Here is a 23,989-nt window from a genome sequence, read left to right as displayed (position 1 = left end):
TGCCCAGGGCCCCACCTTTCTCTCCTGACAGTCACTAAAGGAGAAACTTTAAGAGTTAAAATTAATTTTGATTGCATATTGTTGAGACGTTGGAGGATATTAAATCACTGTATGTTGCTGTTGGCCAGTAAGAGGTTTTAGAGGTTTGCTGCTGCTCTGAGTTGATAATTTCCCAGCTTCCTGCTATTGAAGGTTTTTCCATGTTTACTTGTCTGTTGAGTAAGCTCTGAACTGAGCATGAGCCCTCGAAGGCTCCCACTCTCACATGCTTCTGAAAACCAGTTCCAGGAACTGCAGGAGAAGAGAGGAGCTGCTTGGGGACTTCCCATAGTGGCACCTGGTTGGCCAGGGAGAGCAGCGAATGTTGGACCGAATGGGCCCCTGGCCTCATCCAGATGACTCTTCTGGTGTCCCAAGGAGCTCTTTGCATTTTTATCTCATTAATGACTTAGGGGAGGTGATCAAAAGTCCATCTAGAACTGTTTCAAGTGCCTACAGAATACAGTACCATAATTCTAAATTATCTGAATAATTCCTTCCAGAAACCACTCACCTAGCATTGTTGAATATTCATGTATATACAGTGGAACCTTGGGTTGCGGACATAATCCATGACGGAGGCACGTCCACAACCCGCAGAGTTCGCATCCTGAAGTGCCGCGTCTGCGCTGGCGCGATTTGGCGCTTCTGCACATGTGTGAAGCACGATTTAGTGCTTCTGTGCGAGCAGCAAAACACGGAAGTTACCCGTTCCGGTACTTCCAGGTTTCCTGCGGTCCGCAACCCGAAAACACATAACCTGAAGTGGCCGTAACATGAGGTATGACTGTATTATTATGCAGTCAGTCTGTGGGGCAGCTTGCAGGATCAGATAAGCGAAGAGCAGGAGGAGCACAATGATCAGCCTTATTACCTAGCCAGACCTTTAGGCCACCTGGCCTGGTCCTGTCTCTGTGCCAACTGGCAGCGGCTGTTGTGATGTCAGGCTGGAGTTGCCCACCTGGAGATTTTTGCACCTGCTGCGTGTTCTCCATCACTGAGCTGGGCCCCTTCTCTGGAGAGGGAAGCTTGCAACAGAATGGAAAGTGCTAGGACTCGGAGTGATGGGCAGCAGCCAAAGCCAAATGGCTCTCTGGAGAACCTCTGTTGTTATTTGCAAGTCAGCAGCTCGAGGAGCTACAGATTTTCCATTAGGTGGTTGTATTCATTAATTTATGTATGGAATTTATGTGCTGCTTAAGATAAGCATAAATCTCTTAAGCAGTTAAAATATAATCAGGAGCAAAAGAAAAACAAGACATTTTCCTTCAGGAAGCTCAAGAAGAGAGTAAAACTATATACCATAGATAAAACTTAGTGGAACGCTAAAAGAAAGCTTAAGAACCTTGTGTTTGGGTAAACACAAACGTCTATAAGAGGCATTTAACCTTGCTTGTTGTCTCCGTCTCTCAAGCCAAGGGTGCTGCCGCCACAGCACGAGCCCTCTTCTGGGTCACAAAGTGACCAGCGTCCGGGGACCCTGGTTCTAAGTTGCTCAGGGCTTGGACCCTGAACTTGGCTCAGTAGCTGAGAGGCAGCTAGTGGAGAGCTTGGTGTGTGCAAAGCTGGGTGCCCTCTGAGCAGCCTAGAAGCTGTATTTTGTATTAAGTGCAGTTTGTGAACCCCAGTCTTTCTCATTTTCTGCTGTGGCACCTTATTTTTTGGATATTCACGGGGCTATTGCATCACCTTAAAAAGAGAGGATGTGGCCTGATGCAGGAGCACTTCTGCGTAGGGGCTTTTGCTTCAAGAGAATTATTTGGACGTGGTGTTTTCCCCCAGTGGCATGAATCTCCCTCTCTGGTTCCAGTTTTCTTCCTCCCCTTTGTGTGTGTCTCAGTCTTGCCTTGTTAGCCTGTGGGCAGGGATTGTGAACACCTAACGATACACAATATAGCAGCTGCTTGTTGGTTTATTATGGGATGGAGGAAATAGTATGAGCAATTACTGTTGCTGCTAGTTTCTAATAGGTGAGAAATGGGACCTGCTTGTTGGGCTTGCCAAAACTACCACTTGTGTAGTTTCTGAGGTTTGTTCTAGGCTTAAAAGGGGCTTCTGGTCTGTGTGTGTTTAAAGATGCTTCCATATTATTAATAACTGTTTGGCCATGAGGTGGGTGGGCAGTGCTTCTCCCCCTTTTCTGGAGTGGCTGCAAGCAGCCGCAAGGCACCTCTGGCTTTTTCGCACAGGCGCTGGTGGCGATTGGCTCCGGGTGTTCCTCCCACCCGCCCAGCGCTGTGCTTTGTCAGGCGTCCCCAGAGAGCATCTGTTGTCTGATGCCGGCAGCATCCCTCTCTACCTGCTAATGGGTCTCGCTCCCCGAGTTCCACTCCGCCTGCCTCACTGATGACAAAAGGAGGAGGTTTTTGATCTTGGCAGACCACCGAAGCAGATAATAGCCTGGAAGGTGGCAGGATTGCCCCTTTGCCTTCCACCCATGGAAGTGCCCCCCGGGGGAGTAACAGGTGCAGCAAGAGTCTGGCCACTGGCGCGATGGATGGGAGCTGGCCTGGAGAGGAGCCTGAGTGAGGGAGGCTGGCTGCTGTCCTTCCCTGAGTGATGCAGCTGTAATCCTGCCTGCCGTTTGGCTGATCACTCACTGTGGCTCAGCAGCTGACGGGGACCCACGCCTGCCCGCCTGCCTGCCTGCCTGCCTGCCAGCCACCTGCTGGGCTGCAGAGATGAATTACATTTTTGGAAACAACACTCTGCTCTACTCGCGCACCAGTCGGGGCGGCAACACTGGATCCGGCCATAGCTCGGGAGGGCCCAAGCAGAAGCTGTGGGCAAAGAAGGGCTCTGGGGATGCCCTGCCTTCCGAGGAGGCCGAGACTTCGCGCTGGCAGCAGATTGCTGCCTTCTTCACTCGCAGGCATCGCTTCTTCTTCTTTGACTGCATCTCTGTGGCTGCCAGCTCCAGCCAGGTAAAGCGTCACTTGTTGAAATCGGGGGGCGGGGGGGGGGGAGGGCAGCCATTGATAGAAGGGCTGGATCTGGCAATGGGATCTCCTTCCACAGCTGCCAGGATTAGGGCAGGGTTAGAAGAGGAAGGAAGGAATATTGCAGTCAGCCTCATAGGTTCCTGGGTTTGGCTTTGAGCATATTAAAAACTTGCATGAACACCAGCTTGGTGGCTTAACATTTCTTCTGACCTGCCACATAAATAGGGATTTTGGCACAAATGTCTGACACGATTGGGGCTGCAAAATTAGACTTAGTCAAACAGCTGGATTCCAGGGCGAGGCTCGGAGGGCAACCTAGGGCACAAGTAGCAGGCTGCATGGCTTTGTTTGGTTGGGTGGGCAAGCGTTGTCCTGGAGTGAAGAGTCCTGACTCTGTTCCGAGGGCTCTGGGTCGCCATGGCTGAGATGTCTGACCCCAACGGGGTCTTGGTAGGCTGGTGAGATAAAGGAAGAGAACAGAGTTGGAAGTGCCTCTTGACAGGAGCTGGCAGCCAAGACCGGGAGGCTTGTCTCTGCAGAGCCCCAGGAAACGACCAGGCCGGGAGGGCAGTGAGTTCAGTTTCCCACCCTGAGGGCAGGAAAGGAGAGCACTCTTCTTCCCAGAGCATCCCTGGGATTGTAACTTGCCCAACTTTGTTTGAAAAGTTTCCAAGGGGTGAATTTCCACAGCTTTGCAAGGCAGCCTTGGCTCCTGCTGGGCTGCTCTGAGAGCTATGAAAAAATGTTGGGCTGCTTCCTTCCTGTAACTCAAGCACGTTACTTTCATGATCCTTCCTGGGTGGATATAGATAGGGCAAGTTTTCTCCTCCTTTTTGGCACCTTGGTCAATATCTGACACCCACATGCTCCCTTGTGGCCTTTTCTCAGCCTTTACTTAGGACTTGCCTTTTCGACTTGAGTTCTCCCACCTCCGTGGTTTATACCAGCCACAAGCCCACAGATATAGGCAGAGAGGGAAGGGGGCAGGATGGTTGCCATGTCCTAGTGAGTTTGGGGCTGAGCCTGGCTGCTTCCTGGCTTCCAGCTCTCCCTCTGTCCCTCTTTTCTCTGCAGCCCAGTGGAGGCCCAGGGTCCTCCAGGCCTCTAGTTGCCAGCTAAATCTTAGTGCTGCTGCAGCACCTCACGAGCTCTCTGGCCTCATCCTTCTTTGCACATGTTCAGGCCCTTGATGTCCATACCACTTTTTTGCTTGCATTCTGTTGCTCTTTGCTGCCCAAGCATCCCATTCTCTTGCTCCAGGAGCATCATCCCATTCTGATGCTCCTGCAAGAGCGTTGACTTAGACTTCCTGCCAAATTGTTCCAAGGATGCTGACAATCCTTGAACCAGCTGAATTTCTCTTCTCCATCTGATTCCGATCTGCTTTAGTTTGATCTTGGCATATGTATTCAGTAAGTTTGGTATCTTTTGGTGCTTTCATCTACTCTGGTAAGACAAGTATAGCTGCTCCTGAGTTCGGATCCCTCGACCACAGTTGTCCGTGCAGTTGTCCTCAAGCTTGGATTGCTGCAGTCGGCTCTACGTGGGGCTGGCCTTTAGGTTGGTCCAGACGGCAGCTGGTGCCTGTCTGCCCATGTTTCTGTTCTCACAGTGGCCAGCCCGATGCTCCTATGGGGAACCTGCAAGCAGGACATCAGTGCTCTCCCCACTGTTGTTCCCCAACAGCTATTATTCCGAGACCTCATATCTGGAAGCCGTTGAGCTTAATCCTTCACCAATTTGGCTAAACCCTTTCAAAGCCGTCCATTCAAGATGGTGGCCATCGCTGCAACCCCTGGGAGTAAATTCTATAGTTGTAAGTCTGTGCTGTGTGAAGAAATACTTGCCCATCTTTAATTCTCCAATATTTAGCTTTGTTGGATACCTCTGGGTTCTTCTAGTATTATGTAAGAGGAAGACAAAGTTGTCTTTATTTCTACCACACCCGGCATGATTTCATGGACTTCTATCATGCCTCACCTAAACTAGTTTTTAAAAATAGTTTAGTGTTGTTTTTTTCCAAAACCAAAAAGCCCCTCACAGCCTTTTCTCATAGGGGAATTGCTCCAACCTCTTTAGCATACCTTTAACTCCCTTGTTCTCAAATGGTCCAGTTGCTTCCCCTGATTCATTGAAATATTTTTTATTGTGGATTCTAATGGTCTTGGCTATCTGCTGCTTGAATTCTTTTTGTGTACCCCTTACTGTCTGCTTGTCTTCCTTTTGCCAAAGTTTGTGTTCCTTTTTGTTCCCCTCATGTGAGCAGCCCTTCTGGTTTTTAAAGGGAGCCTCCTGGCCACCTCACAGCTTCCCTGACCGCTTGCTGACCACACGGGTACCCCCTTGACCTTGGTGACACTTTTCCTCATCTATAGTATACATAACCATCATGACTGTTTTTTACATTGATTTGTCACTTGCTACAAAATCGGCTCAAAACAACGTCTAATTATAAAGGCATTCCTAATATAAAATGTAAGACACACACACACACACGTATACGGGAACATTAATTAGCCAAAATCTTGCAAGAATGTAAAAAGAACAGATGCTTCTTGAACACCTGTGAAGACTTGGCTATGGCCATACTTGTGATCCGATGCCTGGGTGACAGGAGCCCGTTGTCTGGCACCTGGGGGAGCATTGCACAGTTGGGGAACCACCAGTGTCAAGGCCTCTCTTCTTGTGGCCACCCTGTGGACCTCCCTCAGACGGTCCTGGCTGAGTTCCTATGATGGTGGCTTTGAATAACCCCCAGGCATTTATCCTGGACTGAAGGCTCCTTCGCTCCTGTCTGCCCCCCCCCCCCCGGACTTGTCTGTTCAACTTTTTAGTACCAATGGATTGCATAAATGGAGTCACCTTTTTATTTTAAAAAATCCATTTATTTTACATTGTTAGCAAGTACATCTCCCACAGCATACACCCACACCCACAAACCCATAGAAATGGATTTTTTTGTTTGTTATTTATTTATTTTTATTAAAGATTTTCTTGGTTTACAAAAGTATGTGCAATGTCTCTCTCTTCTTTTTTTCAAGTAACATTTTTTACAGATCAGTTTCATTTGTTGAGACAGTAGGAAGAAAAGGGGGAAAGAGGTGGATGGGGGGAAAGGTGAGTGGGGGTGGGGTGGCGAATTTTTGTTATTTATTGAATTTGTTTGGCTCCCAGCAATAAAATATATAATAATGTAATTCATCAAAAGTTTATCAGCTAAAACAATAGTACTCGTTAATTGCGTTCCTCCAGAATAATTAAGTATGACCAGACGCACCCCCAAAGCCTCAGACCCATGCCCAAATGCCAGGGAAGATAAAGCTGCCCCTCTCCTGTGGAAGAGGTCTTGGGGTTGGCATTTGGTCCTCTTCTGGGGCGGAGGTCCACAGGGGGGGTGGCTGAGTGCTCAGACAAAGGCCTGAGGCTCCCAGGGAGGCTTGTGTGGGGAGAGGGGATGATGCAGGAGGTTTCTGAGAGTCGTAGGTTGAAACCAGCCTGTGGGGCTGGGCTTGCAAATGAATTGGCAGCCAGGTCTGAATTAGTAAAACAAGGTGGTTAGTGTATGAAACATGGAAAGAACAGGCCTGTCTGGCTGCTTCAGTGCAGGGGCAGCAAGAACTCGCATCGCCCCCAGCCGCTCAGCCAATGTTCAGGGATCACGGGAATCCCTGTACTCTGGGCACTGGTGGCTGCTGCTGAGGAGCTCTGCCAGGTGCTGCTCTGGAGTCACCCTGCTGGCGCCAGTAGCGCCCGTCTCACAGGCGCCCAAACACCGAGGGACAAAAACGCCCCCCAGCAGCTTGATGCCGTTATTTGTGGCAGGGATCCTGCAGCATCCATTGTGGGCAGTTGCAGCCCAGTAGCTGCGGTTGCCACTGCAGAGTATGAAAGCCTTTAAGCACTCCAGTGGCTTTCAGGAGAAGGTTTTTGGCAATGACCCACCACGGAAAGGCTGAGCCAGGGATGAGTGGGGAGGATTAGCTGGGTGGGGCAGGGTTAGCCGGGGTGGATGGTTAGGAGCCAGCAGGTGTCTTGCTGTCCCACAGGCAGAGATGCAAAATTTCGGTGAATAACAAACAAACATGCTATTGCAAAAGGCTTGGGAAACTCTTGATCTGCACGTGGAGCAGTTAAATCTCAATTTGGTCTGGCATTTTTCTCCAAGGTGTTGCTTGAGCTTAAATGCTTCTAAATTGCAATCAGGAAGGCTTGCTGTGTGTTTAATTTCAACTCGCCAACTCTCAACATCCCTAGAAGGGGTGGCTGGAGGAGGAGAGGGATGGAGATTCTTCCTGTGTGCATCACATTTTCTTAGTAAGTAGAGCTCTATTTAGAACGCTGAAAGCCACTTGGATTTTCAATATTGTATTGTGAATAATTTGGTATCACCTGCAAATTTGGTCACCTCTCAGCTCACCCATAACTCCATATTGTTTGTGAAAACTTTGAAAAGCGCCCGTTCTTATCTGTCTTCATTGTGAGAGCTACTCTGCTATCGAGTTCTGGCAGCTGTGTAGCCCAAACAAGATGACGGAGAAACAAGAGGGGGGTGTATCAGACTGTGCAGCATCCCCCCTCCCCGCAAAGGTTTGCAAAAGTAGGGGGGGGAGCACAAACTGAGGGCTGCTGTCAACCTGTGTCATCACATCCTACTGACGATTGAACATGCTCAGTGTCTTAGAAATCCCGACGGTCTGTTGGCTTGTGGGGGGTGGGAATAGAAAAGTGGCAGGTGGGTGAAAGGCAAGACTGGCTGCCTGCACACCAAACAGGAGCATTTTCTTTGGCAACACCTTGTTGTAGATCTCATGCTCTGTTTTGTATTCTTTAACCATTTACCCGTTCAAATGAGGACTTACCTGCTAATTCCAGGACTGTGAAGGTTGCTCAAGAACCTTCGTCAGGGAATTGGTGGAAACCTTTTGAAAGTACAAGAATTTGATGTCTACCAGTTCATCTGTCTACTAACTTGCTTGTTGGCATTCTAAAATGACAGTCTGAAATGTTAGTAGGGATTTCCTTTTGCAGAAGCCACGTTGATCCAGCTTCAGCAAGACTCAAGAGTTGTATCTCACAAGTTTCCACCCTTCAGTCTGGAACAAATATTAAGCTAACTAGAGCTGGGAAATATTAGGTTTTAACATCGCAGTGTGTCACCAGCCAGACATCGCGGTTTGCCGATTTACCATGATGTTGAAAAAAGCTGCATTGGCCCCATCCCTTGTGGTGGTGGGTGAAACTGCCACATCTCTCACTGCGGAGCCGAGGCTCTTTCATGCCAGAGCCTTGCAGGGCCCAAGCCCCCTGCTCAGCTGGGGGGGGGGAGGCTTGCGCCCAACAGCTGAGTGAGCCAGACCACTCCCCAAGATGGAGGGAGCCCTGATAGGCTCCCTTGGCAAGGCTAATTCGCCTGCGAGGGGAAGGGGGGGGCAAGCAACCTCCTCCTGGGAGAAAGAGGCCACTTGCTCCCCCCCCAGCTGAGTGGGTCTGGATCCTCCTCCTGCTCTTGTGCAAACAGAAAAATTATTGGGGCTTCCTCAGCTTGGGAGCAGGAGCAGATTTACGCCCGCCCCACCAATGACTCATGTGAACTGGTGGCGGGTCTGGGTCTCTGTCAAACTGCTTGGCTAGTAAAACCACCGTGGCTCCTGAGTCCCCCTGCCTCCAGCCCAGCCCGGCTGCAGCTTGTTTCTCCCTAGGCATGCTGAGTGCTGGGGGGGGGGACTGAGGAGTGGCAGAGGTTTCACCCGTGATACAGCACTGAGTGAAACCCCCATTGTGGTGAGCCCCTCATACCGGTCCTGGGCAATATATCAATATATCACCAGGCCTGAAGCTGACCTGCCTATAATTTCTTCAGTCTCAAGTCTTACTTTGGCTACTTTCCAGTTCTCTAGAATGTAGGCTGATTTTAGGGACAAGTTATGTAATTTCCTTAGAAGACCAGCATTCCCATTTACATTCTTTAACTCGCAGGGGGATGCTGTGGGGACCTGGTGACTGGTTAACTTTTAATGTCAATAAGCCCTTGTTGGCATGTGGCTCAATTTTTTGGGTCTCTCTCTCTCCCCCCCCCCCTCACACACACAGATTAAATTCCGCTTCTCTCCTTCCCAAGTACTCTGTTTGCTCCCTTGTGTAATGCTCCATCATCTCCCCGGCTGGTCTCTTGCTTCTGATGTATTTAAAGACATGGCTGTTGTTTTCATTATGCATCTCTCAGATTTTTTCTGCCTTCCCACTCGCTTCTGGGAACTAGAGCAGTGCTTCTTGCCAGTGGTGTCTGTTTGGCAGGGATTGTGTGAGCTGTCAGTAGATTTGAAGAGCCCAGATTGTGCCTCAATTCGCCGGCCGTTTCCCAGGGCCAGGAGTGGGGCTGCAGCTTTATCCCTCTCTCTGAGGTCATGTGCTTTCCCCAAGCCAGTGCTTCTTGCAGATGGTTGCGTGAAAAGAAAGCCCCGTGGGCAAGCGCCTGCCTGTGTGTGGAAAGGCTCCATGTGGAGCCCCTACTCACGAGCAGGCACTTGCAAACGGGGCTCCTTTCTCGCACCGCTGTGTGCAGCATGTGGTTCTGGGTGGTGTGTATGTGGAGGCAGCTCTACGGTGCCAGGTGAGGCCGAAAGGACAGCCCTCTGCTCCCCACACTTAGGCCCTGGAGTCTGGAGAGGGTCGCATCCTGCCCTCTTGTGTGCAGTTGTGTACGGAAATGGCTTGGGGATTCTCCAGACACACAGCCAAATGCAGAAGCACCAGCAGACGTTTCCCTTCACATTTTTACAGTGTATCACAGATGTCATCCTGAGCCACCAAATTGCCCCTCTTCCTTTCTCCAGACGACTTCTTCTTCTTCCCCTGTAATGTTGGATGAATAATAATAATAATATAGGTTGCCAGTTCATGTTTTTAGGTGAGGTGGTGCATCATATTTTACTTCCAGTTTTAAAAGAAGCCATAGGAGATGCTTCCTTGGTTACCTAGCAACTGTGTGATATCCCACCTGGGTCCCCACCTCCAGTAATTCCTTTTAGCTCCTGCTGACGTGAAACCAGCTGGAATCAGACCCTCCTGCACTCACTTTCCTCTTGTCTCTTAAGTTAAGGTTTCAGCAAGGGGGAAAGTGCCTTATCTGGGACCAGTTGATGACCTTCTGTGGGCCTTCCTCTTCTCCCTAGTAAGAGGCAGTATGAAATCATGTCCTGCTCTGTCTTCCCTCCATTGTAAGGCACATGTTATGTCCTGTGGCAGATCAGGCTGTGAGCAGCTTGGCCCATGCAGGGGATACTTGGGATGGGTCTCTTGTCCTGGGGCCATGTGATGAATCCAGAGGCAGCTAATCGTGTGCTCCTTGCTGTGTTCTCCCCAGGTGTTTGATGCACCTGAGCTTTGCCAGCTTTTTATTCATGTATCTCAAGGATTTATATGTCCCCTTTTAGGGCATAGCCCTTACAAGATCATATACAGTCGTACCTTGGATCCCAAACGCCTTGCAACACAAACATTTCAGCTCCCGAATGCAGCAAACCCGGAAGTGAGTGTTCTGGTTTGCAAATGTTCTTTGGATCCTGAACGTTTGACGCGGCTTCCAATTGGGTGCAGGAAGCTTCTGCAGCCAATTGGAAGCCGCGCCTTGGTTGTCAAACGTTTTCAGAAGTTGAACAGACTGTACCATGATGAGGAAAGTTCCATTAAGATCCACCAGAATGGTCAGACCAAAAGAATTCTGTGTCCTAAGAATGCCAGGAGGAAACAGCAACCTAAAAACTTTGGGGAAGGAGAATCTTCAGGTCAGGAGCCACCTTGGATTAAGCTGTTCTGCAGACGTTGGTGTCCAGTTTTCTTTCTCCTGTTCCCTCACAGTGGTGGCTCTGGCTTGCCTCAGAGGAGGTCTTGGAAGTCACACATGACCCCTGCTTCCCAGGAAGGGGCTGAAGAAATGGTCTGCTCCCCAGGGAGTCCAAGAGCTGGTAAACCCAGAGAAAGAGGCCCCAGAGTGTCTCAACGGTGGGCCCCTGCGCCTCTCTGCTGCATCCACTGCCCCCTGAATTCTGAGCGGTCGAGTGAGGTGGATGCAGACCCTCTTTCTAATCCACAGAGCCCATCTCTAAGGACTAGTTCCCACCCGGCAGCCCCTTGCACCTCCAAGACAGAAGCACAGCAGCCTTTGGAGGTAGGGGATCAGAGTTGTGGCCTTCTCGTACTCTACCACTCTTTGTCTTCAGCAGCTGCAATCCACAAGATTAGCTTGGGGGCAGGATGGTTTGAGAGGTCTCTGGAGTCCTCCTCACCTAGCAACTGGAGCCCACCACACCACACACTCCCTCACTTGGTAGCTCCTCCAGCAGGGACGCTTCCTCCTCCACCTCCTCCTTCGCCCTCTCTGAGGGGGGCTTTTCCTTTGCTTTGGAGAGAGGCAGTGTGTTTCCAGCAGTGCTGGGGGGGGGGGTTACAGCTTTTGGGTATCTTGGTTGCCTCCTTTGCAGGGCCTGGAGGCAGCATTCCATTTGAGTGCAGAAGGGCTGGCCTGGCCTTGGCAAGCAGACCTGGCCCTCCCCAGCACACCTGCAGCCATGTGATGTACTGATGAAGAGTTTGGATTTGGATTTGATGAGCATTTGCCCTCATGCTCAGTCGTGGCGCAGGGTCTCAGGCTTCCTTGCCGTGTTGGAGTTTGCAGCATAAAGGCACTGTGGACGTGCCAGGTGACCTTTGGCGCAGCTTCTCTTCCCTCTGCAGAGCATTGATTCTGTTTGCCTGGCAAAGGGGCCGACAGCATGTTGCCCAATGGGACGCCTTCTGTCTCTGGAGAGGGCGTGCAAAGCCAGGCTTCTGCTGGGCTGGCCAGGAGAGCATTTTGCTCGGCTGTCTGGAGGAAATGTGCCACTGCCTCTCCGCTTCTGCCTGGGCTCCCTTTTAGCTGGGCTCTGGGATGGCCGCCTGTTCCCCCCCGCGCAAGTGCTGCTGTGGGGCTCCTGACGGCTGTGAAGCGGGGCCTCTGAGGCAGGCTGGCTCTGCCACCAAGGCCTGGGCAGAGGCACCTCCGGGGCTCCAGCCCCAGGATGCAGCCGGGCAGCCGCCTTGTGTTTCAGCCACGCTGCCTGTGGCACCCAAACCCAGGGGCAGGTTCACCAACCTGCGCGACAGCGTGAAGAAGAGCCCCGCCAAGAGCACCGCCAAGGTGAGGGCTGCCAGCGGGTGGGGCTCCGACAGCTCGTGGTCCAATTGCTCCTCGGAGAAGGTAAGCCCCCCCCCCCGGCTCCGCCCCGGCTCCTTCTCCCTCCGTGCAGGACTCCAGCGCAAGGCGTCAGCTGGAAGGGGGCTTGCGTGCTCTTGAAGTGCTTTCCTGCTCCCTCGAGTTGCCACGATGTCAGGCCAAGGAAGGCGGTTTCCCCACAAGTTGGTTGTGAGTGAGTCTGCAGGAAACCTCAGGTTGGTTTTCTGAGGCTTTGGTTTTCTCTGAATGGAACTGTAAAATTGTGCAACCCCCAGAGCCCACCCTTTGGAGGGGGCTTCAGCAGCAGGAGTGGTCTTTTAAAGACTTTAAAAGGTATTTGGATGAGTGGGGGGGGGCACTGAGGGGGGTGGCTGCGTGTTTGTGGGTAGGAAACAAGGGGCAGCACATGATGATGAGCAGGGCTCTCCAGGGACCATATTGATTCTGTCCAATTCCAATAACCTATTTATAAAGCAGGTCACATGCTGTGTGCTTGTAGAGGATTCAGTTGGACCAGGGCTTGGCAGCCTTTTCTCTCACGCTTATCTGCTGACCGGGAGAAGGAACAGAGTGGGTGCTGGCCAGGATCCTGCCCCTCTTTCTCTGACCCCTCTTCTGTCCCTTTTGGCCCAGGTCACTCTGCCTCACCAGGGGGCCATTGGCATTTGGTTGAGGGCTCCGTAAAAAGAGGCCAAATAATTTGCCTGTGGCCCCAATTTAGAGGCCGGCCTGCTTGTCCTTTGCTTCTAAAGGGTGGCCGGGCTTGAGAGGTCTTTAGGGCACTTGCTTGCATCTTTAGTAGTATTCATTTACATGTGCTGAACATTTACATAATGCCCAAGGGAGCTGTTTCTGCTTCACACCCTGGCCAGGCCTGTGCCCTGGGGAGTCACTTTGGCAGCGGTTTGACTTGACTCCCAGAGGGACGCTCCGTTGTCTCTCGAGGCAGATGGGTGCCAGCAACAACCATTTATTTATTAACTTTTTTATACTGCTCTTCATCTGAAGACCACAGGGCAGTTCACAACATAAGCTTACGAAAGAAGAACACAAAGAACATAGGGAAAAACAAAAGTAAACTAATAATCTCTGTCCCACAAACACATTTCCAAGGCCGTTTGCGTGTGTAATCAGCAAAAGGCCTGGTTATAGAGGAACATTTTCTCCTGGCACCCAAAGGTGTATAATGAGGGCTCCAGGTGAGTCTCCCTGGATGGATAGGATAGATGGACTCGGCCTTCGACTTGCTGTGACGGCTGTCTGTCCTGCTCCTTTCTCCTTTGGTCTTTAGTCTTAATAAACTCCCTGAAATTGATGTTGGGGTTGGGTGCATTTCTGCAAGACTCAAAAGGCGAGTGTGCGAGGGCTTGGGCAGTGGAAAACTAGGTAATTTGGGTGGTCTCTCTGCTTTCCTTCTAAAGGTTTGCCTTGTATTCCCAGAAAGAGCCTCCCCTGCCTGTGGCAGCCCCTTGAGAGGCCTACCTGGACTGGCCGTGGTGGGAGGAAGGCACCCAAAGGTCTCCCCTCCTTCTGTTACAGTACTTGCTGCTCACTCTTCCTGGCTCTGTGGAAGTGCCTAATAGGACCAGTGAAGTAAGAAGGGCAGGTGCATTATTCTCTTGAGTGATTGTGGATTCAGCCTTGTGTCTGCTGGATGCCTCTGGGTAGGTGGAGATGTCTTAATAGCATTGTGGTCCACCCCCCCCCCCGATTCCCCCCCTGGCAGGGGGACGCAAGGGGAGGAAGGGGCACTCAGCCGCAGTGCTGCTCTGGCTCCCAGCAAGCCCAGGGCGCCCCCAACGCCTGAGGGTTTGACTTTGCGGATGCAAAAATATGACCTCCTGCTCCGCTTTTGTCAGCCCGCTTGGTATCTGTTGTCTTCCCGGTTTAGAGTGTGCAGCGTGAGCAGCTTATGGGCTCTGGTGATTAGGGGTGTGGGGAGCAGGAAGAAGAGATACTCAAAGGCTGCTTCAAGTGCTGCTTTGTTGCTGCTGATAGATGTGTGTGCAGCCAGGCTTTACAGACTGCTGGCTGTGCAAAAATTACTTTTTAGTGGCCAGTGATCCTGTCAAGGGGTGGAATTAAGGATGTCGAAGACTCAGGGGTGAGGGAGCATCCTGATAACTCCCCCTCCCATTTTGGGGGGGGCATTTATTATATATTTATTCAAGTGTTTATATACCACCCTATTGCAAATCCTCAGGGCAGTGCATAGCATAACACCTTAAAAACATTTAAAAGCAGTGTGAAGCATTCATTAGAATGACAGGCTACTCGAGGGACATTTTAAACTAGGCCTAGACCCGTTGGCACCAGAAGGTTTCCAGGAAAGTCAGAATTTAGAGTGGTGGGTGCTGTGCTCTTCTGAGCGAGCAGGATAGTGATGTCTGCCTGGCCCACCTTTGGCCCCGTGAGGCTTTTCCAGGCAAGCACACAGTAAGAGCCTGCCTGCCTCCTGCTGCTCCTGAAGGCAGGACTCGAACCAGTGGCAGAGTCCCACTAGGCAGGTGAAGAGCTTTCTGACAGAGAGCTGCTCAGCAGCAGCATGGACAGCCTCTCCAGGGGGTGGCCTTTCCTTCCGTGGAAGTTTTGAAGCAGCAGCTGGATGGCCACCTGCCAGGGATCCTGCAGCGGCAATCGCTAACATTGTAATGACAATTTCCCTTTTCAAAACCAGAGAAATTCAGTGATAAAAAGATGTCAGTTCATATAGCCTCTGTACAGCCATGGACACTGGAGTTTGATTGTCTTGTGTGTGTGTGTGTGTGTGTGTGTGTGTGTGTGTGTTAACATATGAACTAGGTTATAAGATATTATCTGATAGGAAAACCATTGTTTGTATCTGTATTTTTTCTTTTCCTTTTAACAAAACCCCCCCCAAAAGTAAAAAAAAATATTGGGGGTGCACAGGGATCGGGAACCTGTGGCTCTCCACTGGTTGCTGGACTCCAGCTCCCCCCCCCCCAGTGCCAAGGGGGCTGGGGGCTGTGCAGAGGGGGGGGAGGGGGAGAGGCCTGCTGGTTTCAGGCCACAGTTAAGTCTACCTCACCTTGTCCTCAGCTCTACAAATCCAGCTGACTGGAAGCCAAGAAGACTAGAAGAGATGTGCCACAGGTTGTGCTTGCTTACTCCTTGCAGTGCCAGATCCGGGAGAGCCTGGGACTGGCAAAAATGCTCCATGTTGTCCTGGGTCTCTGAAACACAGCTGCAGCCCCGACTCCTGGGGTCCTTTGCAGCAGTGCCTCTCCGAGGGAGACCTCCCTCTGCCGCGGTCTAGCGCAGTCTGCATACTGGCCTGGGCCCACTCCCAGCACACAGGAAAAGGTGCTTCCACCCAGGCACTCCAGCCTCCTCCTATGGATTGGGGTCTGAAAGCCCAAGGAAGGGGCACATGGAAAGTAACTGGTAAGCCGTTGTGGTTTTCAACACTGCACAGCATCTTCATTGGTAAAGGGGCACAATTGGTAAAGGGGCATCAGCCTTCGCTTCCAGTTTCCTGAATTTGTGGAGCTTGAGCCGACTTAGAATTGCAGAGTTGGGAGGGACCCCAGGGGTCAGCTAGTCCAGCCCCTTTTATGAGGAAGCCTTGACCCTCAGAATCACTTGATGAGCCGCTGTGTTGTGCCTTGCTGGTGAGAAGAAAAGGGGAATGTGGGTGTATGTTTGTGTTTTCCAAAAGATGCTGGGGTTGCAAGTTTGTCTTCGGAGCAGCCCCTGCTGGACTTTTGCCTACAACGGCCCCCAATGTGAGCCACGTGGGCTGGGGTCTTAGGCGATCCTTCAGCATTTGGGGAATGTCTGCTCTGCGGCCAGTTCCATCCGCGAGAGCCCGGGGGGGGGGGGAGTGCCTCTTCCACCCGCAACCTTTAGATTCAACTCCTGACTTCTCTCCATTCATGCTTTTAGATACCAGAAGCTGTTCCTCTTTCTCTTCCCGTTGTCTCTGTCCTGCCAGTCCCTGCTGAGACCACACTCATCCCATCTTCCATCTCACAGGTTTTTATTCCTCACCCCACCCCCTGGCATGCCAGGGCCTGTCTTGCTATGGTTGTCTCTGTGATTGCATGCCCCTTTGGTCCTGGGGTCCTTGGAACTCAGCGTAGCCTTTTCTTCCCCTTTGGGCATCCTGCAGAATGGAGGGGTTGCATTGCCTCCTTGGGCTGACTGCATGCGCATCTCAGTGGCAGGGGAAGGCTTCTCCTGCAGAAGGCCCCAGGCCAAGCAGGAGCTGAGCACCGCCTGACCATGTGGAGAGCCGCTGCCCAGGCGCCTGGCTCAACTGCTGTGGCCCCTGCCATGAAGACGCTGGCCTGTTGACCTCTCAGGACTCCTGCTGCACAGCGGTGCTGGGGGAGCTGCTCCCACTGCTCCATCTGCTCCATCGAGGCCAGGCTCTTCTAGGGAGACGCCCGCTGACTTCATGGTCCGACTGAGAGGAGGGGAAGTGGGCCTTGGCACTCACGGCGCGCCTTGCTGTAAAAGGCAGATGGGTAGGCTGGCTAATCCAGGCTAATTCGTTTCTCAGCTGAGTCATTCTCCACATACATAAAAGATGCCTCCTTAGATTTGGCTCAGCAAAGCACTCTCTAAGTTGTTGGTCTGGAGCAGTTGCATCAGAACTGCTTCCTGTTCTGGAATGTGAAGGTGAGCAGCTTGTAGGCTTGACCGGTGCCCAGGCAGATGGTGCTAGACCCTTTGACACTGGCCGACCTAGAAATCATAAAATAAAATAGTAGAATTTATTATATAGATTTCTACTCTGCGCTTCAAACAGATCCGTACATACTAAAGGCAGCAATATATAACAGAGCAGTGACTATAGCAGAGGCAAAGCAGATTGCAAGCCTGGAAAAATAATTGTTAATGTTTACTGTATGGCACCACCAGTGTCCTGGTGCTTTATAGTGAATAAGATGACAGGTCCCTGTCCCAAGGAGCTTACAGTCTAACATTAGTAGTTTTTGAGGAGAGTCAAAGAAGAAGTCATGTCCAAATGAAGAGAACTAAAAGGTGGGTTGGGGAGTGCAAGCAGGCAGTAAGGGATGCCAGCTCTTGCTCTAGCACATAACATTTGTCTTCTCACAAGAGCAGAGAAATATATGGGTTGGGGAGGTTGTGGGATTGCGTCAGCAAAGCATGCCTGTTGCACTCTGGCTTCAAAATGGGCTGCAGTTTATTAACCGCTTTGGTAGGGATCCGTTTTGCTCTTTCAGCTGCAACTGGCCTCCTCCTCTGGGTGTCCCCTGGTATTTGCTTTCAGGAGCAAGCAGCTTGACCCTGTTGCACTGCAGAGTGGGCAACCCTTAAAGGGAGCGGCAGTCATCTGCCCAGAAAGAAACAAGGCTCCCTTTGGGCATTCCTTCTAATTCACGGCTGTTATATTTTTATTCCAAAGGCAAATCCTCCTCCAGTGGTGGTGAACACCGAAACTTTGGAGACCCCAACCTACGTAAGTGTCTATTGATATTTGATTGCCTTGTATGTCTTTCCAATGAAGCTCAGTGAAAACATATGCTCTGTGCTATGCTAATTTTTTTTTAATTAAAAAAAGTGGTGAATCCACATTTACGTAGTTATGCTTTAGCTTCCCATATCACCTGGGCTATCTATCTATCTGCAGGGAAATAAGAAAGCTCTCTCTGGTGGGGAAAGAGAGAAAATCTCTTGCCATGTTAGACGTTGGGGGTGAACCAGTTACACTTGATAGGTTTGAGGCATCTGCAATGCAGAGCTAGCACTGGGCATTGGTTGTCCCACGATGGGGTGGCATCTGCCATCAGCTCCTAGCTCAGCTGAGATAGATGCCCAGACCGGGGTGTAAGGGGAAGAGGGCTCTGCCACGGAGTTTTGTGGGTGGAAGCCAAATGGAACTCCAGGCTCAAAGGCAGCATGCAAAGTGTCTTGCTGGTTCAACCCAAAGTTTACACTAGATTAGAATTGGGGAGCTTTTGAGAGGTTGCTGAACTTACAACTACCATTGGCTTAGCAAGCATAGCCAATTGGCAGGCATGATGGGAGTTGTAGTTTAGCAACACCGGGAGAGGACAGTTCCCCACACCTGCCCTAGACCAACATTCTGTTGGCAACAGCAGCTGGACAGATGTCTTTGGAAACTCGCAAGCAAGACATGCTGGCTAATAACTATTTAAAAATAAAATAAAATTAATTGCTTACCACAGGAAAAAATGTCTCAAAGTGACTTACAGGTTTTTTTTAAAAAGCATACAATACCAAATGTAAAACACATCAAATGATTTTAAAGAATTAATATTTTTTTTAATAAAGTGCCCATCCTGCAGTAACATAGCACAGCTCCCATTCCACTCATCTAAAAGGTGCACATCTTCACTGTGCCTAAAGGCGCATCTGTCTAGGGAAAGCATCCCCCAGTTGGGGAGCCACCACTGAGAAGGCCTGATCCCATGCTGCCATCCACCGCTCAAAGGAGGCCTCAGGTGATGAATGTGGGGCTGTTGATGCCTGTGTGAATGAGAAGCAGAGTTACGTGCCATCTGCACGTTGATAGTGGCACATTCCAAATCCCTGGATGACCCCACTCTCTTCCATTCTTATGCTCATCTTGAGACAGTGGAGGAGAATCGTTCCTCACAAGTCCCAGGATGGCTTCTCACATGACGGAGGTGTTCCCTGTTTTGGCACAGGGCCATTTACAACCCTCCTTTGCCGGCAGGGCCAGAGCCCAGTGCAATGCACAGTGGTCTTTGCAGCTGCCACGCTCCAGAAGCGTCAGGTGCACTTAAAAGTGGCCTCCCCACCCCTCAGTCGGCTGACCCATTTCGGGCCGGCTCTTTCTGCTTCCTGTGTTCAGATAGTGCAGAAGCACAGCAGCAGCACCTTCGGCGGAGGGCTGTTTGTTCCCGACCTGTCGTCCTCGCCAGCGGAGTAATGCAACACCAAGGACTCCTTTGAGAGCCTTTGCTTTGTCTGGAGCCAGCCTGGAGGAGATCAGGTTCCACATGTTAATGACTTTGGGCTGGCAGCCTCTTGCCCTGGAAGCAGGATCACATGTTGAGCGCAGAGCCTGCTTCCAGCGGGAAGGAGCAAAACGTGGCATTTTGCTTGACTGGTGGCTTGAACAGGAGTGGTCCTTCAAGCAGCTGTTTAGGCACCTAAAGGTCTGAGCTGTTGCATTTTGAACAAGCTGCAGGGATGCCCAGGACTGGCTGCTGAGGGCTGTGTGGAGATTTTGATTGAATCTAGTCATGCCACCAAGGAGCTCAGGATTGCGTCTCTTTCGCATTGGTTTTACCTCCAGAACAAGGAGATTGATAAGCCATCAGAGGATCACAGGGCAGTTTACAGTATAAAAACACAAAACTACACACCATAATAACAAGAACACCCCCCCCCCCAGTTTATAAGGCCATAGAGTGTTGAATCAGCCCAAGGCCTGGGAGAAGAGGGAAGTTTTTGCCTGGTGCCTAAAGATTTGTAATGAAGGAACCCAATTGTGTAAAACTTTGGATTTGTTTGAATTCCATTTCAGCAGCACTTTTATTGAACTCCCCTGCTACTTTGCAGCTATTGTTAAAACACAAACTATCCAAATATTTCGGTAGCACATAGAACTAGCATGGCAAACTTTTCAAGTTTTGTTTATTAAATATGTCAAATAAACACAGTAAGTCAAATTTAGGCAGCAGAAAGTTTTCTTCACAGTTTATGCAGTCACATTTCCCCAGAAAATCCACACCACTAGTCTTAAGCTGGCGACTGCTTCCTTTCCTCATCTACCCAAAGGGAGTGCTAGGAAGAGTCAGTCTCTGAAGAAGGTGGACAAGTCAGATGGCAAACTCTTTGGTGTTTTTCAAGTTAGCCAGTCAGTCCCTGGGTCTGTCAGCACCTGTTGCTCTGCTGTGTTTTTCTGCTCCTTGAGCAAGAAAATGTTCTCTTTCTGGAATGGGGGGGGGGCCTTCTGGTATTTATTTCTGTCTCTAGTGCGCATGCACACACCAGCAGGAAAGGGGAGTTCTTAATATTTTCGCAATCTCTCCTCCCCTTGCATGCTCCCCGCGGCAGTTGCGCCAAGCAGAGTGAACCATCAAACATGGTGTCAGCAGCCATCAGCCGGGGCCATGGGGCGCACGCTTCCTCTGAAGAATCCACAAACATTCCATGCTTTTGTCTTCATGTAGGTCAATGGCACAGATGCAGATTTTGAATATGAAGAAATTACACTGGAAAGGGTAAGGAGGAGCTCCTACGACCTTTGATTTCCCAAGGGATTTGTTTTTTCTCCCTATTTGGGAGGGGTTGCTTCTGCTTCCCTCTCTTGGCTGCTGCCCTGCTCTTATGGCTTCTTAGTGCCCATTTGCCAGAGGAGCTCTGTTGCCTGGCAGGAGAGGCAGGTCTGCCTGGCTTCATGGCACCCATCCTACTACTGCTGTGGCTTTTTGGAGCTGCCATTCCTCACACACGTGGCTCCTGGAGTAGAGCCTGTTGGAAGGGCCACAGCTCAAATCCTTGCTCAAAGTCCAGCTGCCATTGCATTGGGTGGGGGATATAAGCCCTTGTGGCAAATGAACGAGATGGAAAGTTCCAGCTGCAAGCTTTTCTGCCAGACGGATTCCTGGGCTATCATCAAGCATCAGGAAGGTGATGGGGGAGAGTTCACTAGTGCCAAGACCTTCATGTGCTGTTTCAACAATCATAATGAAATAAGTTTAAAGTCATTCCTTTTACTGTTAATTTTCCTGTGGAGCTGACAGTTTTCCCTGTCAAATGGAAATGTTGGCACCATACGGCATTTTCTGCTTCCTTCCACACGCTGACAACCCCTCTTAGCTCATCCAAAAGTATACTTTGAAGTCGGTATCCCTCTAGGTCGATCACAGGTGCTTTGCTTCTCTTCCTCCAGGGCAATTCAGGACTTGGCTTCAGCATTGCAGGAGGTACGGACAACCCCCACATTGGGGACGACTCGAGTATCTTCATTACAAAGATCATCCCGGGAGGAGCTGCTGCCCAAGATGGAAGATTGCGGTACGTCAGTTCCTTCTGTGTTCCAGGCTTTGGCTCCATCTAATGTCCATCTTCGCAACAGTCCGGGAAAAGAGGCAGCATGGCTGCTGTTCCTGCAGAAAGCAAGCTGAGCTGGTGTGGGATTCATCCAGTCCTGATTCCTGACTCTTAGGAGGATGCTTGCAGCAGCCTGGAGCCTTCAGCATTAGCCGTCTCTCCAGGGTTGGCCATCAGGCAGAACTGGGGAACCTGTGCCCCTCCAGGTGTTCCCATCAGCCGCAGGCAGCAGGCCCAGAGGGAGGGGGGGGGCGCTCTAGGCCAGTGTCACTGGAGGCCTTCCGAGACCAAAGGGCCCCCTTCTAGCCCAGCAGGTGCCCATTATGGGCAGCCCACAAGCAAATCCTGAGTGCAACAGCAGCTCCTCTCTGCTTGTGGTTTCCAGGAACTGGTTTTTGGAAGCATTAATGCCTCTCACGGTGGAGAAAGAGGATAACCATTGATAACCCTCTCCTTCATGAATTTGTCTCTTCCTCTTTTGAAGCCATCCAAGTTTGTGACCATCTTATGACACTGAATTTTAGTTTGTGTGTGTGTGTGCTGTGTAAGAAGTACTTTCGTCTTACCTTCCATCTTCCTTCATTGAGTTCCATTCAATGAGCCCATGGATTTAGCATTCTGAGAGGACAAAAGCACGTGTGTGTGTGTGTACCTGGATGCCATTCAGGGCCACCTTTGCTCTCCACCTGCAGGGTGAACGACTGCATTTTGCGTGTCAACGAGGTGGACGTCCGTGATGTGACGCATAGCAAAGCCGTAGAAGCCTTGAAGGAGGCAGGCTCCGTAGTCCGGCTGCATGTCAAGAGAAGAAAACAAGTAACGGAAAAAATCATGGAGATCAAGCTCGTGAAAGGCCCCAAAGGTTTGTGGCGGAAGGGAGCAAGCCATGCTTAGTTTAGGGATGGGATGGGAGTGGCTGCAGCTCCTCTTTGTGGTGGTTAGCCTGCCTGCAGTTCTCAAGGCCTGAGCAGGGGGTGGCATTTGGACTGCACACAGCAGTGCGTGGCTTTGGTTGGAAATTCCAGTCGCTCCTGTAGAAGCTGGAAGAGAGCCCATGCCTTGTGGCCTTGAAGGCTGTGGGCAACCTTCACTCCCAAGTTATCACTGGTGGGTGACTGTGAGCCTTCCAGCACATGGACTGGGGGGGGTGGGGGTGTCCCTGCCCTTGCCTGATTCTCACCAGATCATTCCCTGCTCCAGAGTCCCCGGCTCAACAGTGGAACGGTCTCCCTCAGGAGGCTGGGGATTCTCTTTCCTTGGAGGTTTCTAAGCAGAAGTTGAATGGCCCTCTGTCACAAGTGCTTTAGCCAAGATTCCTGCATTGCAGGGGGCTGGACTAGATGACCCACGGGGTCCCTTCCAGCTCTACCATTCCTCTGGGCTGTGGTCAGATACTTTAACATGCAAGCTGGTTGTAGAGTTGCAGACAGACTGCGGAAGTTGTGCTGATGACGGTCTTTGCTCTCTTGAAGCAGGTCTTGGGTTTAGCATCGCTGGGGGTGTTGGAAACCAGCACATTCCTGGAGACAACAGCATCTATGTCACCAAGATCATTGAAGGAGGTGCAGCACACAAGGATGGCAAGCTCCAGATTGGAGACAAACTGATGGCTGTGAGTTGAAGCTGCAGTATCCCTCTGTTTTTGGCACAGCTCCACAGAGGCTGTCCTCAAAGCCAGGGGTTGCCCTCCTTTCATGCAGGACTCTTTCTTGGGAGCCAGTGAGTCATTTCTAAGCTACAAAGCTGCCTTGGGGGTCTCCCTGAGTCTCTGCAGTGTTGCCTGCTGCGTCTTGGCAGGTTTATCATGGAGAAGACTGCAAAGTTCACTTGACTGCCTCTGGCTTATCAGAGCCAGGTGTATCCAGTTTTCTTTGCTGGGAAACAAGCCCTGGACTCAGAACACCTTGCACAGCTAAGGAAATCCTCTAAATGGCGCTGCAATATGGGAAGTCAAACATGGGAGGGCTGGACAGTCCTTAAGAGGCCACTGTCAGTCCACAGAAGAGGCTCTAATGTACAAAGACAGCAGTAGAGAACCGATAACAAGATATGCTTGACTATAGAAAACCCCGAGGTCTGTGCCGTAGGGCTCATGTGCTGGCCCCTGCCTCCTCCCAGCGCAGAAAAGGGCCTTGTGCTTCTCTCAGCCATTCCTGGGAGAATCCAGCCAGTGCCATTTAATCACGCTGTCCAGGGCCTGGCCCGGAACTGGGCTTGTAAACAAGGGACTTTGTTTTGGATTATGGTTTTGAGCATCATAACTGAGAGGAAATGTGGACATGGAAGCAGTCCTGATAATTAAATGACAGGAGATTTAAGAGATTAGGATTACATAATATAGCAGCATAGTTAAAGACAGCTAAGAAGACAGCTCTTGATAAGGAATAATGAGAATGAAGCCAAACCCCAAAGGAAGCCCTTCAGCCCCCATTGTAATGCCTTTATGAAAAAGTACAGTGAGAAGAAGAGCAGAGCTGCTCTGTGCTGGATCAGGCCAAAGGAGAGCCATCTGGGCCAGCATCCTGCTGTGGTCAACCAGGCAGCTTAGAAGCAGGATTCCACCCGGCGGTGGTTTCCAGCAGGCAGTGGGCAGAGAATAGAATTGGGGGCTCACGTTGAGCTCCCTGCTGTACTTTGTAGGCACATCCTGCAACAAGAAGGAACACAACTTTTGCCAAAAAAGTGCAAGCGGACAGTAAGATGCTTAAAAATAAATAAAAAAAATAAGGAGCACATTGCTAAAAGCATTAAGACCAAC

General features: G+C 50.7%; 1 protein-coding gene across 14 annotated transcripts in view; it reads left to right on the top strand.

The window, feature by feature from the left end:
- The window catches only part of DLG1 (discs large MAGUK scaffold protein 1), an 85,251-nt gene that overhangs the window by 29,299 nt on the left and 31,963 nt on the right, over nucleotides 1-23,989 (top strand). For 3 of the 14 annotated variants that reach the window (XM_081190117.1, XM_081190114.1, XM_081190112.1), the window contains exons 5-10: nucleotides 16,099-16,188; nucleotides 17,588-17,641; nucleotides 20,349-20,399; nucleotides 21,071-21,195; nucleotides 21,924-22,093; nucleotides 22,707-22,843. In XM_081190117.1, coding sequence (XP_081046243.1) covers nucleotides 16,099-16,188; nucleotides 17,588-17,641; nucleotides 20,349-20,399; nucleotides 21,071-21,195; nucleotides 21,924-22,093; nucleotides 22,707-22,843 — 627 coding nt within the window. Of the gene's footprint in view, nucleotides 1-2,705; nucleotides 2,964-10,838; nucleotides 11,149-16,098; nucleotides 16,189-17,587; nucleotides 17,642-20,348; nucleotides 20,400-21,070; nucleotides 21,196-21,923; nucleotides 22,094-22,703; nucleotides 22,844-23,989 lie in introns of those variants that run through there. The other 11 variants (XM_081190116.1, XM_081190113.1, XM_081190106.1 and 8 more) reach the window with 7 other exon arrangements.

This window comes from Podarcis bocagei, assembly GCF_964188305.1.
Source record: "Podarcis bocagei genome assembly, chromosome: 4".
NCBI lineage: Eukaryota > Metazoa > Chordata > Lepidosauria > Squamata > Lacertidae > Podarcis > Podarcis bocagei.
The sequence above is the reverse complement of the archived record's forward strand: the minus strand, read 5'-3'. Positions and strand labels throughout refer to the sequence as shown.